At 47.4% G+C, this 16,585-nt stretch overlaps 1 protein-coding gene across 1 annotated transcript in view; it reads right to left on the bottom strand.

Annotated features, from left to right (window-relative positions):
* Nucleotides 1–16,585, bottom strand: part of KIRREL3 (kirre like nephrin family adhesion molecule 3) — a 338,789-nt gene that overhangs the window by 122,189 nt on the left and 200,015 nt on the right. The window contains exon 2 of the mRNA XM_075173085.1: nt 1,576–1,653. Within this exon, the coding sequence (XP_075029186.1) occupies nt 1,576–1,653 (78 nt within the window). The remainder of the gene's footprint in view (nt 1–1,575; nt 1,654–16,585) is intronic.

The following is a 16,585-nucleotide window of genomic DNA, read 5'->3' as shown; positions in this document are numbered from 1 at the left end:
TTGTAGCCATGGAAATCCCCTGACTTTGTTTTTGGCAGATCGTACGTTTAAATGTAATGGTCCTGCAACCCACGGGGGCCAGAAACTCGCTGGCTGCACAGCGCCAGGCAGGCACACTTTGTTCCCTTTCCCACACAAAGGCTTTACTTTTGGCCTTTCATGTTTCTTTGTTCTCTCCACATAAAGCCACGTTTAGCCTGAAAAGGGGGCTCACTTTGTAGGCGGACGCAGGCTTTGAATCCACCGGGGGACAGGAGCTTCTGCGAACGATCCCAAAGGATCGGCAGGGTGCCCAGGTGCGCCCACGGTCCTGTTGGCTCTCGGACGCCCTGTGAGCATCCCCAGGGTGCTCCTGCCCATCTGAGCACGGCCACAGGCAGCCTCTCCAAGAGGCTTGAGGGACAGGAAGGTATCGAGAGAGAGAGATTGCACCTCTCGGACGAGACTCTGACATCCATTCTCCCAAGGGGCAGCCCCTTCCCGTTAAAAACATACTCTAATCAATGTTTTAAAAGCATGTGGTAATTAACAAGCACAAGGTGAAGTACTTTCCCCATGCTATCAGCTCAGTATCAGGGCTCCTGGGAAACTAAAGGAACCTTTGATCTTCTAACTGATCTTTGAGCCATAAACTTGCCTCCACGAGATGTTTAACCCCCTGAAAGCTAATGCACCTTTTATTCTCGTGAAGACAAGGCTTCCTGCAAGAGTGGACACCCCCGTGGCTAACTGCTGGCAATACACCATCCCATGCAAGCTAAAGGAAACGCAGTGGGGCAAGCGATCACACCCTTTGTCCAAATCATTTCCAATCAAAGCCCCAAAAAAGGTTTAAATCCATGATTGGATCAAGTTTGCCGTCCCCAGAGTAACCTCAGAGCGGCCAAATTCTCCTTAACACACCCTCAAGACCCTCCCATCTTGCAGGGCTCTAGGACCTTTAATCCTTCTCTGACCCAGCATTAATCAGAGATGGTGCTGCACCAGGGCTTGCTCCAGAAAAAGAAGCCAAGCAACGAAGCTACCAGAAGCAAGGATGCCAATTCTTCCAAGCGTAAATAGTTTTTGTTTAGTTATTACGCTTCATAATTATTTATGATATTTCTATGGATTAATCAATGCTCATAAAATACTTGGGACATGACTAGAATATAAACAGGGAAATTTTAGTGAGATCTATGCCAGAGTGCAGGGTTTTGACAAGCAACGGAACGGCTCCTCTGAGGGGTGCAAAGGCACTGAAAACTGGTACCCTGAAGGTGTCACGGTGAGGCACTACCACCCAACTAGAATAAAAAGACTAGATGCAGCAATTGCTGGAAGAGCTTCCCATGTGACAAATCCTTTCCATGGGAAAAAGAGTGGATTTTGGATGTATGGAACTAATAAGCTCCTGCTCTTCTCTTGCAGCTTCGTGCAGGGGGCTTCCCACATCCGTACCCACTAAGATGTTTCAGAGACCAAAGGCGTAGCAGGATTTTCTCCTCGGTGTGAACAAGAATCTAGCACATCCACGTCCCTTGCAAAGAGATTGCTAAAAAGGAAGGGAGAACGGAAGGTGAGGGAACTGCTCACCTTCAGTCATCCTGCGGTACTTCTCCTTGTACATGAACCCCAGTACTAGGCAGCATCCTCTTCCTGGGAGCCCCAGTTCTGCAAGAGAAGAGAGAGTGATGTTAGAAGACTAGGCTGGGGACAAGAGCAAGCACATGGGGATGCTGCAGGGAGCAAATCCTGCCGGTTACCATTCAGGTAAAGCGCCAGCCAGGCAGGCGCATAACTGAAGTCTTTGGTCAGCCTCGCAGCTGAACTTTGCTGGAGGTCCCAAACCAAGTGCTTCCAGGTGCTGCTGCGCTGCTCCACTTAGCCAGGTGTATCTAGAGACAGGGGGGTCACCATCCCCTCCCTTGCCCATTTCTTAAGTGCTCCTCTACACTAGGCAGAAGGAATGAGCTGCATCTTCCTCCACATCAGCGCGTTGCAATAATATGGACTCTTTAATCCCTTTCTCCCTTAGCAGGCAGCAAAGTAAAATGGGAAATGGCCCTCAGAAGGGAAGATGAGTCTGGCTCGAGGCGTCTTGCCCTTTAGAAGCAAGCAAGCGACCCTACAAGCAGCAAAGCGCCAGAGTCTGAGGAGGTGGATGCCTCTGATGCCTTGATTTCTTAATGGGGCTTTCTGACTATCGGTAACAAAGAGAGAGAGATCTGAACACGGGTTTTTCCAGAAGTAGGCTGCATGCGTGCATGGTCTCCCCGTGCGCATCTCAGAGCGGCAAAAATCTCTAGTTCTTCAAACGAATTCTCCTATGTCACAGTGGAGAAAATTAAGGTACCACGTCCCCGATGCCGCCTGCCTGTGGACCTGCAAAGCTCCTCGGGGGCTTCTGTGCTCTACAGAGCCCCGCTGATCAAAGCCCCTTTGATGTTTACTTAATGTGGCTGTGGTCTCTTCAGAGCCCCCCTCTGCCGAGGAAGGAGGGCTCGGGAGTGTCATGGAGTTGTGCCGCATGCAAGAGGGGAAGGCGGCGAAGCAGGAGGGTTGAGAGCGCAGCGACAGCTTTCGAGCGCAGCTTTGGCTTTTAGCGCCATGATGCAAACTTGGGTTTGAATTGTAGATCTGGACCATGTCCAGAGGAAGAGGAAAGCCGCTCGCTGCAGTGTGATGTGATGTACAGGGAAGACACCCAGATTTATACGGGTATATACCCAGATATACAGTATCCCTCCCTAATACTGCTAGCTGCCATGAGGGGTTAACATCCTCCTCTTGTGCAGAGTATGAGGCAGAATCAGAGCCTAAACCCAGAAAAACCAGACTTCTTTTGACCCCAGGACACTCGGGGTACAAGCAAGACTAGTTAAAGCACTTTCTCTAACATTAAACAGGGCTCCACCTTGCAAGAGGCTAAGGACGAACAGCTCCTGATCCTAAGGCTCCCATCAGGGAGAACACCAGCATCTAACCAAAATAAATCACATGTATAATCCCACTGAAGTCGATGCTCAGACAAAAGTTAAGCCTTAGAGTAAGCTGAAATTTAATTGCCCCCCTAAATCCACGTTGCTACCTAAGGTAGTGCCTCAGAGAGAAATAGGCATCTCCAGAAGGTGACTCACTTCACCTTCTCGGGATGACTTTGGGGCTGCTTGTAACTCTCTCATTGGCCATAAAAGGTGGTGACTAACTCAGACACAGATGTCTAAAAATGAGACAAATCGGGGCAGATGAATCAACTATCCGCATCCTCAGCCGTTTCTTGAATCAGAGTCCTAATTAACAGGAAGAGGCAAACAGCAACCATCTCCCATCTCAGAGGCAAAGGTGGACACCAGCCCTCATGATCTACCATCCCTGCACAGCCTACACAACAACCGCAAATACACCACGAAAGGTGTCGACTTGCAGAGCGTTAGATGCCTCTAGTACTCGCAACGGCTGCTAGGGTCTGCCGGTTTTAGCTGAAGGACATTCGGCACAGGTTGCCTCCCTTAGCACTGTCCGATAATTAGAGTCGATAAGACTTGATTGAACTTCGAGTGGGGTTTCCACGATGCCTGTGAAAACAGACATCCCACGTGCACATGGCCAGACGGCCGTGCGCCTGCCGATAGCTTCTGGGGCCATTTAGACAAAGCCTGTGAAGCAGGCAAGAGGCATTTATGTCTTTATTGATAGGAAAGCAAAACTGCATCGATTCCTATTGAGCCTTCAAGGAGCACCAAGGTATCAAAGTGTAATTAAAACAACACAATTAGATTAGCATCACACAAGGCAGTGAAGCCCACAGCGGAGTTGAGCAAGCCAACGTTCCTATCTTGCTAATTCAGGACGTGCATCGTACATCCCGGCACGCACACGAGGGCCTGTTTGTGGATGCTGGCTGGGTTTTTCCTGGAGACACGGACCTGGCATGACAGGGGCTGCCGCGCTCTCCACAGACCACGGCCAGAAACATCATCAAGAGCATCCTGAACCAAAGCAGCGATGGAGGCAGCAATAGCTGCAGCCTACTTGGGGGATGAATATCCCACCACTCAGATGTCCAGCTCTCATCTTGCAGTCGCAGGGAGGGAAATGCTCCCAAGAATGAGGTTGTGCTTCAGAGGCTGTGGCAAGGGGCTACGACCCAAGGCAATGGCTGTGCTGCCCAAGAGGTCCCAGTGACAACTTAGCCCTTAGAGGAGGGAGGGATTGTCAGGGCTGAGCCACGTGGGCTGGATCCAGATGAAATCTGGGTTATTGCCCATCTGGAGCCTGGATCAGCACACACCGGTATGGGTGTCTATCTTCCATTTGCCTCCCTGAGGGGTGCTATAATTAATGCTTATAAAACACTTTGATATCCCATGATGAAAGGAGCTATACAAGAGCACCACATTATAATAATTCATACCATAAATTTGTGAGAACATGCAAAAATCTTTATAGCTAAAGGCACCTTTAAATACTTGAGTGTCTTTAAAAGGTAAAATACTTCAAGATGACTATGATGCCTAAGGATGTCTCGCCACTTCATGGCTTTTAGTGGCTACCTAAAGCGAAAATAATTAAGCAGGTACCCAGCATTTTAAATGTTTTGGCTTTAGGGGGGCTGCTGAGATACCACTGAAAGCAAAACATTTTAACCCATGCGTGTCCCCCACCCACAAAACAAATCCCATCCCTTTCCTTGCAATGGCAATTGATTTTTCCCAGCAGACTGAAAGTAGTTACAGTTGAAGTTTATCATCCCCAGGCACTCTGAAGAAGTGTGAGCTTAAGTATCTTGTTTGGAAAATGCATGGCGGAACCATGTTTTTGACTCGCTCAAAAGTACCTGCATTAATTCACCTCAAAACTTGCAGAAGAACCACTCGTCAGACAAAGCACAAGCAAGTTCAAACCACACGTTGCCAGCATCGGGGGCAGCTGGCGACAACGAAGCAAAAGCCGATTAAAAGAAACAAGTGTTCAGGGTTTTCTAGAAAGGGATCTTTACGCACAGACTGGGCAAGTTTGCTTTGAAAGAAAGATTTCTCTTTGCTGACCCGAACTATGGAATCAGCCTGCTTTTTCCTCATTTCTCCCATTGTTTGGGATTTCCTTACTCAATTTCAAGGCAATTCCTCCACCCACAACTCAGGGAGGGAACTAAGTTTCGGATCAACTGGTGCAGTAAAGGCTAAAGCTGCAAAGCAGTAATAAAGGTTTATTAACACAATCATAATGTGTACTATTGTGTAGCTGTATTCCACCAGGAGTGATAATAAATGTTTAATAGCCCAATAATACCTGTTTAATAATTTTTCAGCTCATCCTGTCTAATTGCAAGTTTATTAAAGAACGATAAACTTTATAATCATTGTAAAGGCATAATTGCAATTCCATTGCTTATTTAATATTGCGTTAATTATATTACAACTAAGTTACATTTTCCCATACATATTAAATATCAATTAGCTGTTTTAAACTATTGATTTGTATTTAATTAACTATGCGATTATATACCAATTAAGCTCTTATAAGAGAAGCAGAAACAGCTGGTCTCTTAAATTAAATTTTAAAAACTTTGTATTAACATAAATACCACGTTTCCATTTTCTCACTTTTTCCTTCTACAGAGACAGCAATTTGCTATCTGTAAATATTTTTCCAATCGCATGCTATATGCATGAGCTTTGTTCTGAACTTTTTCTTTTCAGGATGGGGAAGGGGCAACCTCCATGACAAATATCCTAGCGTCAGCGACACCAACACATGGCGACTGGAAAAGACAGAGGGTTGGAAAAGCCCCATCTTACCTGGGGATCTCAGAAGCAAAGAACTTGGGTGGGAACTCTTGAAAGAGCATGAAAGTCTCCAAGGAAAAAAGCTCAATACCTTCCCCTTTGTTTCTAAGTTGGCCAGCAAGGGCGATATGAGAAGAACCTATGTCAAATCCAAGCGTTTTGGATCACTTAAAAACACTTTGGTTGAGAAACCTTATGCTCCTGCTTAGAAGCTTCCCGTCCTGATGGATAAAGTTGTCTGCTGTTGGGTATCTTGCTAAAGAAACACATTATGAACAGAAAAGACCCATCTCCCAAGTCTTTCCATGTTCTTGGCTTCTCCACATCTAGCGACAATGCATCTCAAAAGTTAAAAGTGTGTGAAGGAGCATTTTCTTCTTTGTTTTTCAGCATCCTAGCTTCCAGGCTCAGTAACCATCCTGCTTTTCTCGTGCAGATTTCCTCAACATCCCTGCAACCTCTTCTTCAGAGGACTTTGCTCTGAGCCCCCATAAAGCAAGCTGCACCTTCCCCTCCAAGTTCACCTTCTGCTGCTGGATTCAAGCTTCCTCCCTCGACGTCGTTCGCATCCACGAGCATTGCTGAGCAATCCAAACGACTGCCGCATTTCGACAGAGAGCAAATGGATCCTTCGGCATGTAATTTCTATATTACACTGTTAAGTCTGCAGAGCAATCCAAGATCCTCAGAGATGAAAAAAGCTATACAAACGCAAGTTATTATTAAATCTGTGCCTGGTTAATTTATAAAAATGTATTAAAAAACCTACAAGGCTTCCCAGATGAGAAAATGGGCACATTACTGTTTGAAATATGAATGAGCCAGAGATCAGTGTTAAATGCTGTAGTGATATTGTATTTTATTCTATAGTGCTCTGCAGAAAAGTTGCATTTATAAACCCATTTATTGTGTTATGTACTTGCAAACCACCTTGTCATCCATTTATTGCACAAATAAAATCTTAAAAGCAGAGGATTAGTTGAGTGTGTCCCTGTGGGACCACAACCTGACTTTAAAGAATCCATCAATGAAGGAAAACAGATGGAGCAGAGGTGTTTGCCAGCTCATTGCTCCAAGATGTAAAACGCAACTGCGCAGAAGGGCTATTCTCTGACGGTCCACAGACCTGGAAGTCCGGTTGGTGTTAAAGAGGGAAGGCACACGCAGCAGAGCTTGCAGAAACCAGGCCCCCATTCAGGAGCCAGTTCTGGACAAAGACTTTGGAGTGGCAAAGTCTCCTCTCTTGCCGCTGCACAGGGGTGAAGACCACCTTGGGGAGGACGGTTCAACTGTGCACGGCAAAGGAAAGTTCCCCGAAATTGAAACCTTGTGAAGTACCTCTGTTAAGACCTAAATTTGCCTTAAACAATGCTGGAGAGGCACGTATCTGCAGCTCAAACAGCAGCATCTCCAAAACAAGCCAGCCCCAGCGCTGTTTTCCTTAAGGGGAATTTCTGGTGCTGAAGGGTGAAGGTCTGGAGGGCCCTTAAAACTTCTACCAAACATTCTTTTGGGTTAAAAACCACAATGGAAAATGACAGGAAAACTCAGGTGTGCTAATTTTCACTGAGTCTGTTTCAACCCAGTGAAAAACCAGAGACATCCATGACCCAGGAGGAGGTTCTCTGGGACAAACAGCTTTAGAGAGGCACACGCCTGGAAATATCATAGTACACTGGCATCCAGCTATCCAAGCTGCCTTGAAAAACATCAGCACCAAAAGCTTCAAGGGGAAGACGAGAGAAACCACGCAGTAAGCAGCTCTCCCCAAGAACGAGCTCTGCCCTGGTACCAGACAATTAAAAGTTGCTGCTTAGCCCGAAACACAACTGGCAGAAGGGGAAAGGAGGAAGAGAGGTTCATGCTGCTGAGCAAAGAGAATTATTTCCCTGTGTTCCCTGGCTAACAAAAGGAAAAAAGGCACCTCCAAGTTGTAACTCAGCACTGAAGTGTTTTGAAGAGCTTTTTTCTCTAGTGGCAACACAGCCTTTGGTCCCTAAATTTCAGTACGCTGCATCTGTCTGTATTCCCCACGCTCCTCCCCAGCCCTCCATGGCTGGTGCTCCTTTTCTGAGCCTCTTACAAACATCTCCTATTTGGGAAGCATCCAGCAAGTGAAGAAGAATCCTCGCAAACCTCAAATCAGTCATTCTTAGGATTTTTTTTTTTTTTTTCCTTCCCCTGAAGTAAATAAACCTGAAGGAACTGGTGCAGGAAAAAACAATTTACCCCAGAGTAAGGCGGCCTTCTGTGCTTGAACCTTCTTGCATAAACACCTTTCATACCTTTGTACACACAGGTACAAATTTACACTAATCAAACCGTCTGAAATTGCTTCCTTTGCTAAGGTCTTGTAGCAGCAAGTTCCACAGTTTAACTACACCTCGCGTGCAGGCAAGGGTAATTTTTCTGTATTTCCTGTTGTAGAAGTCATAACTTTCACACAGCATGCATTTTATTCAAAAGAAAAACAAATAAAAGGTTATGTAGAAGCAGAGTCTGTTTTCTTCACCACTAACAATCCCAGATCTACTCCTGTTTGCACTAATGAGAGCACTGCTGCTCAGATAACCAACGCAGACCAGAGACTTCTATGTAATCTTGCATCGGAAAAGGCTGGCGAGGCTGCCCGCAATCACAAATCCTTGGGCAGTATCGGCAAGAAACGGTCACCCGCAACTTCAGGTCACCACTTGTCCCCCCCCCCACACCCTACCTCTGAAGGCTCCACCAAGGAGAGATGCGCGGCCAGCTGTCCACAGCAATGCCTCCAGCCCTCTCCACCCCTGCGCGGTCAATGTTTCATTTTACAATCTCACAGCATGCAGGCGTAGCTCAAGCATTTCTCCCCAATTTACATAATTTCTACAGTATTTTGCGCAAGAGCTGCTATCCTGTTGCCACTTTCATCTCGCTTAGCTCGGACCCTCTGAAGCTCCTTGGCTTGCTACAGCCCCGGAGCTTGGACCCTCCCTGGGAAGACGTCTGTATTGTTCGGTGGGGCTACGGCCAATTCATCTCGCTGGTGGATTTGACCTGCGCTTCAAGGACTTCCCGGGGATTTAATCTGCTTTTGACTGCAGGCCATTGTACCTGCTGCTCCATTCAAGCCACAAAATACATCCCCCGTTTCAAGGCAGCAACCCGCTGCAGGAAGGTCAGGAGCAAGGCTTGAAGAGAAATTTAAGCAATACACGAGTACCTCCCCACGCATCCCCCCGTCTCTTCTTGATGCTTCCCCAGGTCAGCCCCTGAAACCGTGACACCTCGCCATCCCCATCATTCCCGCAGGAGGAGACCACGTACTGCTGAGACCACGTTCGCCGGCTCCGAGGAGTCAGCGGGGCAGCCGGGGCCATCAGAGGACAGCCAGGTAAGGGGCACATCTGTCCTGGTCACGCTCCAGTGGTTGCGTTGCCCCAGCCGACACAGCCTGCGTGTACTCTACGGGGCACGAACAGCGAGGGCAGGAGAGGCTAACGGGCAGTTTGAGCCTTGTCCTCGCCCTGTCTGTCCGCTCTGCCTCCCCCAGGTATGTCCTCTGGCAAGCCGAGGGCTCGGATGGCCCTGGGCTGTCTGTCACCTGCCCCCACGCTCTGCTTGGCAGCTCAGACCCCTTGCATCACTTGGGGAGCTGCCTGACAAGGTCTGTGGTGGCACCGACGCAGCATTACTTGTTCCTCCCTGTCCAGCCATCTTCCCTTTCTACCCCTCCCAAAACCAGGAGCTGCATATTCAACTCCATAGAGCAGAAAAATAACACTGTCCCACCAGAGAGGAAAGGGTGGAGGACACATACGAAACCCATTACACCTTTCTGCAGCACCTCTTCCATTGCACTTGAGGAAACAAGCTCTCCAGGGAATCAGAATGCCTTTATGAGGACATGCCCCAGAGACTGGAAAAGCCCCAGAGACCGCAGCACACGGGGTCCGTGTGAAATGGAGGGGGGCTTCAAGAGGAAGGGCGTTTGGAAGATGGATTAGGCCAGTCTAAGCTGGGACGAGCCTTCCTGCCCCATTCTCCAGTGATATGTAGTGCTCCTGCATACCTGGAGGGCTTTCAACAGGAGGGGTTGTTAGTCTCCAAGATGGCCTAAAATGTGAATGAAAAAGCTCAGAACAAAACTGACAGGGAGGAAGATACAAGATCTGCATATTTTGATTCCTTAAGAACACAGCGTTTTCTCCAAAGACCTGATCTCATCACCAAACACTCTGCTTTCTCATTTCATGGAAAGCCACTGCACTGTTCCTCGCTCCTGCTGTAGGACCCCTGCATGTCCCATCGCAATCCGAGCAACATTAGCCACACACGCAGCACGACATTATCCTGAAGCCTGGTGGGAGCCTCTCATGTTGGAATAAATAACACATTTTGTGCTCCCCTGGCACACAGAGAGCCACATTTACATGCAGGTCCAGAGATCTGCATAAAGCAGGAGGTGTACCAGCCTCACACCCCCCCCAGACTGCCCCGTAACACCTCTGCTCAACTAGGAGGAAAACGTGGCAATGGAAAGGCTTTGCAATAAGCCCTGGAAGTCCCCACGCTGCTCTGACAGATTGTGGACACACTGGAGAGAAAAATAATAAAAATAAACCCACAGCACTGTAAAGGTCACGTCTTTCGTAGCGCCCTGGATCAACAACGGCTTCTCACACCTCCTGCTTTGAAAGTGTTTCTGGTTAAGCCATCCATTTTACAAGTCTAGAAAGAGAGAGGACAGTACAGGACAGCAGAAACCACTTCTACCCTTGGAAACATCCAACATCGCTGTCCTCTGCCTGACCTGGGAAATCACCGTCACTGCCTTCAAGCCCATCTGCTCCAGATCCATCAACTCCTCCTGCCTCAAATCCTGCAAAGCCCATTGCCCAGCTGCTCCAAAGCCTCCTCATGCCGGACACCCTTGACAACTGCCCTGGCGCCTCCAAGACCGAGTAGCCATGGCCCTTTAATCCCCTCTGAAGGCAGGGAAAGCCCTGAAGCACAGTCGCGCTCTCATTTGAAGATGACACAACAGTCAGAGGCAGGGAACCCTGCCGTCCTTCTATTACTAGGAAATCATGCTCCAGCCTCGCAAACGCCATTACTTCTGTGTATCTCATAATTAAATTGTATTTGCCGGTTACCTCACAGCACGGCTGCAATTCTTGCGCATCTGAGGGTTTTGGGTTTGTTTGTTTTTGTTTTGTTTTTTTTTTTTTTTTTTAAATTTCTGATCTTCAGCTTCTATTTTATTTTTCCCCTCCTTGCCAACTCTCAGCAATTTCAGAAAACTCTTTAAGCTGCCTTCCCACTTGCGAGGTGAGAAGCAGATAGGAGACCTGCTGTGCAGCACCAGCCCATGCTACACCATCTCCTCTTGAGCCACCCACCAGTCCCGAGCTGAAGGAGACCAGTGATGTGAACAAGTCACCTTAGGTCAGACCCTCATCCAGAGGCAAACCCCTGTTTCTTCCTTCGCTATTTAAACCTCCCAGCAATTTGAATGGGAGCTGAGGCACCCACTGGGGAATCCAGCTCATGGTGGTGTTACCAAACCACCACAGATGAGTAATTTGGCCAAAGGAGCAGCAATTTGAGATTAATGCCAGTTGGAGGTGCACTTGCTGCAGTCCCTGCTCTTTCCCTTCCATTAAAACTTGCTCGAAGAGCATGCGGTGCTAAGATGGAAGAGACAGCGGGAAAACAGGTCCCTACCCTCCGCCAACGAACAAGGCACCAATTACAGGAAAGAAAGGGGAGAAAGCCACAAGATTTAAGGGATTATCTAATCATTACATTTCCATCCCTTTCTGCAGGAAGGCTGCTTTGATTGAGGTATTGAAGCTTTACAGCGTGCTGGCAGGGAGGGCTTTGGCCACGCTCAGCAGTAGGAGAAAGGAAAGAAATTTCACACTGTGGGAGGCTGATTGCTGCCCTGTCCAGACCACGTTCCTTCAATGTCCTCGTGGCCGCAGATTTGGTCCTACCACAAAAAACAAACCCATCACCCAGATTTTGTTAGGCCATGCAGACATCCTGCTACAACAGCAGCTGCAGGCTGTGCTACTTCTGTTTGAACCAGCACCAGTCACCTCGTCTGGGTCCAGAGAAGACGCTGAGCATCCACAACACCAGCTGCAGGTTGCAGCATTCAGCCTAAATCTTTAAGCCTGCGACATTTACTTTGTCTCATGACCACCCCCGCTCCCCTTTTAGAGCATTATCGGTTTCCCGATTGACCAGAAAACTCACAATTTCTGCAACTGGTCCTGCTGGCTGGATCTTCAACGCTGCAAACACTCACCAGCTTCAGCAAAAAAGCCTCGTCGTCCACACAACGTTAAATATTTCCTTCACCCCTACAGATGCAATTATTGCAGGCAAGAGGTAGGAAGGTAAACCAGGGAAGATCGGTATAAAGGAATGACTTAGCACCCTGCTCGTGCCCTTACGCAGCCCAAAGCACGCGCAAGCAGCAGGCATCTCGCCTGCTGCCGTTCCCCTCCTCGTGACATGCCTTGACCAAAATTAAGCCCCAGCGCACAGCCCGTGCCAATACATGCCTTTATGCACCTTCCCTGCCACTACTCCTCACATCTACTGCCAAACCCTATAACTTATTGCAAGCAGCTTGGCTTCCACTGCCAGGGGGGCATTTTCCCAGTGTTGGCCATAACTTGAATGATATGTGAAAACAGCTCCCCTGCTTCCCCCAGTGTCTGCCGCTGCTCCCGAGCGCGCACTCTCTCAATGCCGTTAAAAGTAATGGGGTGAGATTGTCCAGCCCATTACTTTCAATGGCTTAGTTTCAGCCAGACAGCCTAAAGCTCCCATATCCTCAAAATAGCAAGCAGAGTAGCTCCAAAACTCTCTGCTTCATTATCACATCATGTATTCCAGCTTGCCAGAGTTTAATTGGAAAGACAGCCAAGCCTGCAGTTAGGTTTGCTAATTGCTGCAGGAGAGACACAAGTATTGCTTGCACCACTGACAATTATTTCCTTGCTCAGCAATTTTTGGTTTTTCAAGGTGTGAGGTTTTACAAAAATAGTCTAAGTTCTTTTAAAAAAGAAGAAACATACGCAAACACAGCCACGGGAGAGGTACTTTATGAAACCGTTGCGTGCTCCAAGATTCAGCTGGTCTTGCTGGTGCCGGAGGGAAAGTACTGTTGCAGGAAGAGCTAGCCGGGGAGAAACATAGCTCTTGCAAAAAGCCAAGTGCAAATCATATATTTAAGATGCATCACAGGAGCTGTAGTTTGAGTATTTCTGAACTGTAAGTCCAATAACGCGCTGAGGGCAGAGACAGGCCAAAAATCAAAATGGTTTGATATTACGACATGCTCAGAAAGCTGCGCAGCCAAACACCTTTCTTCGGGAGTTTGAGAAATCCTGTTTCTGGTCTGATTTCTGACCTCGCCTTCTGCTCTGGTTTCATAAAAGCCTGGCAGAACTTGACCATATAAAGCCATGCGCCCTCCCTTACAGCTGGGGAAGGGATCCATTCGGGATGTACATAATGACATATCCAGGACACTGAAATAACAACAGCCATCTCAATACCTGGCCAAAAAAAAGCGGGAAGAGCTGACCAGTTAAGTGGTTGACAAAAAGAGAAAACTCCCCCCACCATAAAACATCGGAAAGTCGCTGAGATGATGTTTCCAGCCAAGCGATGGAAGTTTTGAGCACAACACGGACTTTTCTTGCCTCTGACCTTAGCAAAGGGAAGACTACAAAGCGCACCTCTCCTCTACCGAACCCCTGCAAGCTCTTTGCACAGCCTCCGTGGACTCGATGCCGTGCCCTGTTGCAATGTCGAGTCTCTCTGCTGCCGTTTCAAAGATGTTAACATCTTGATGCTCACAGCCCTGTCCTATCCAGGACAGATGGTAATAAATTTTTCAGTGGCTGGAGCAGAGTGCAGCAACTGTGTGATTAGCATCTTTTTCTCCACTGCACATTTCATCTGTAAACTGAGATTAAATACCTGGAGGAAAAAAGGTGCAGGAAAAGGGAACTTTAATATGTTTTCACTGCAGAGTTCACACGAGTGAGCAAACAGCTCAGATGCGAGGTCAGGGGCGGCTTGTGGGGGGGAAGCTTTCCCCATGTGCCGATTCAAGTAATGCAGTTTTCACAAAGATGCTCTTTCTGTTAGTGCAGCTGCACCTTGAAATTCTTATGACCCAAGCAGCTGACCTTCGAGCCAACACCGCGAGGAGCAGCAAGGTCTGCAATCCCCTAAAAGTGAACAAGGAGAGGAAAACCGCTCCATTACCTGCCTGGGTTTGAACTCCCAACACATTTAAGCCAAACAAAACCTATTCCAATTGCCTGTCAAGCCTCAAGGACCTCACTTTCCTGGAACCTCAGCCAGAGATAAAACAAGGGAATGAATCTCATGTCTTGCACGGGAGATTAGGGATGGTGCCAGCTGTTGAGAAAGAGAAGAAATCATCAACTGCATGTTCAGCAACCATCAAAACATTGTTCTTCATCACTGCAACACAAGTACCAGGCCAGCGTTGCCAATAAGGCACCTCAGATGGCAAGCATTTTAGATCACCAGTTAAAAAAGCCAACCACACATAAAACTACACACAAAATAGCCACCCCCCCCACTTTGTTTTGGAGTGCATACTACTTATAGTCAGAAGACCACTGTTAGGGCTTGTAAGCCATCCTTCTCAATCGCTACAGATCCTCCTCTCTGCAAAGTCAGCGAGCTATTTTCTGTGCTTGTGCACCCCTCACATGTTGCACCATGCTCCTACATGTGACCAGGGGATCCTGCCTACAAAATCCTCCTTTTAGTGCAGCCTAGACACCAAGGGAGAGATCCACCTACGCTTAGAGGGAAAGCCAACGAGATTTGAATGCTCTGGCTCCACTTGTAGGAACATTTTCTCTCAAGCATTTGCTTGCTTAACAAAAATCCAAACATGCCCAACAGGTACGGTTCCAGGTCACCTAGAGAAATATCTCACTTTGCTATTCTGTCTCCAAACGTCTTCTAATAACATCAGGCTGTAATCCATCTTTCACCATGCATGATTGTCTGCCCCTTTTCTCCCCACACTGAGCCAGAGGAGTGTGGCAGAACACAACTGACTTGCCTTGCATTTCCAAGGAGCAAGAAGATCCGCATTGGGAGTGCTGACGGATAGGCATGCACCACCTGCCTTTCAAAGGACATTACATGCCATTGTTGTAATCAATAATGTATTATTTCCTCTATGTTTTATATCCTCGTGTTTATTACGTGTAAATAGGGATTTACAGTGATCTGAGTGCGTTCGTTTAATGTAGCTGACCCCCCGCATATGAGATCTGCCAGCCGCCCTCTCAGGACCTTTGGGAAAATGAAATGATGCTTATTCCTCAAAGCCATCTTCATGAAAGAAATGGGGAAAGAAAGAAAGAAAGAAAGAAAGAAAAAAAAAAGAATAAGACAAGGCCAAGGTAGAGAGATCAGAGAGAGACTGTGTGCATGGATCAGAAAACAGAATAAGAGTGCCAGCACTGGGATTCGGACTCACGCCAGCATTATTGTGGAAGGAACGTTAAATATTGCTCTTATCTCAGGTCCAAGGTGCTGCTTGTAGGAGGATAAGGTTGGGGTGGGGGAAGAAACTTTTCCTTGAAAGGCATTGGCACACCTGCACAGAGTTCCTTCTTATTTGATCTTCAGCACAAAGAGCAGAACAGAAACGTATCATCCTTTGCAGCTAAAATAAAAAAATAAAGATGACTTTTATCCCAGATCCATTTATCTCAGGAAATAAAGTCTGCTCCTGCCTGCAGCCAGTCAGTATTTTCCAGGTGGGTAGCTTTCTTGCTGGAAAAATGAACAAAGCAATCAAAATAATTTGCTAATTCATTTCATACTCTTTTTTGAAGTCTGAACTGCAAGTTAAAACACATCTGAGTAGCCTGGTGTGTTGTGTCAACATGTTGTTCAACAAATATCAAAGCATACTGAAATTCTTAATTGTTTCTTAAGAGATCTTCGCATACCTCTAGAAGCTACATAGCACTTCCCAGAAGGAAAGTGACACCACAGTTAAATCTAGCAACCACATATGTTTTCTGTAGGCTGGTGACAGCCTAAAGGTCTCCTGACACCTTTCAGAACAGCACTACTAAAGTGCCTTTGCCTGTCTCGACAGCAGCCTGCAGCATCTTAATGCTGAAACACCTTGGGATGTGGGGACATGACCCTGCTCCCACCTGCCAGGTGGAGACACCAGACAAAATGAAGCAATTTGGCTTGTTCAAGCCAAGTTCTTGAGCCATATTCTTAATCAATGGAGCAGTTCAGTATATCGTTCAGGTACGTGCCTGCGTAAATACGAGGTCTGAGCAGCTTTCCTGTGCCAGGTTATCCCAGCATGCCCAATGCCTGTTCCTTTCCCAATGTGCGTGCCCTGCCTAGCGTCCTCTCAAGCTCAGCTTGGTACTTCCATTTCAAGGAAAAGCATGCCTCTGCACCATAAACAAACCTCTACGCCAAACATCTTTCCTCCTGGCTCTGCCAAAACCTCCTCTTGCAGCCTCATCTGTGTTATTTACTCATAGCTTAGCTGGAAAAGAGCAGCAGCATCCTTTTCCTGCTTCCAAGAGGATGCAGGGACCACGTTTTTAGCACACACGAGGTGCTCTGAAGCACTACAGAGGAGCAGGAGGTTCTCCTCGCTCCTCAAGCTCATCTGCTTCACCAGGCTCCTGCGTGCTATTAAACAGCTGCCACGTTCCACCTCAGAACTTCCTGCAACTCAGCAAAAAAAAAAAAACAAAAAAAAAAACCAAAAAAAACCA

The sequence above is a fragment of the Calonectris borealis genome, chromosome 24 (genome assembly GCF_964195595.1).
Source record: "Calonectris borealis chromosome 24, bCalBor7.hap1.2, whole genome shotgun sequence".
In the NCBI taxonomy this organism is placed as follows: Eukaryota; Metazoa; Chordata; class Aves; order Procellariiformes; family Procellariidae; genus Calonectris; species Calonectris borealis.
The sequence above is the reverse complement of the archived record's forward strand: the minus strand, read 5'-3'. Positions and strand labels throughout refer to the sequence as shown.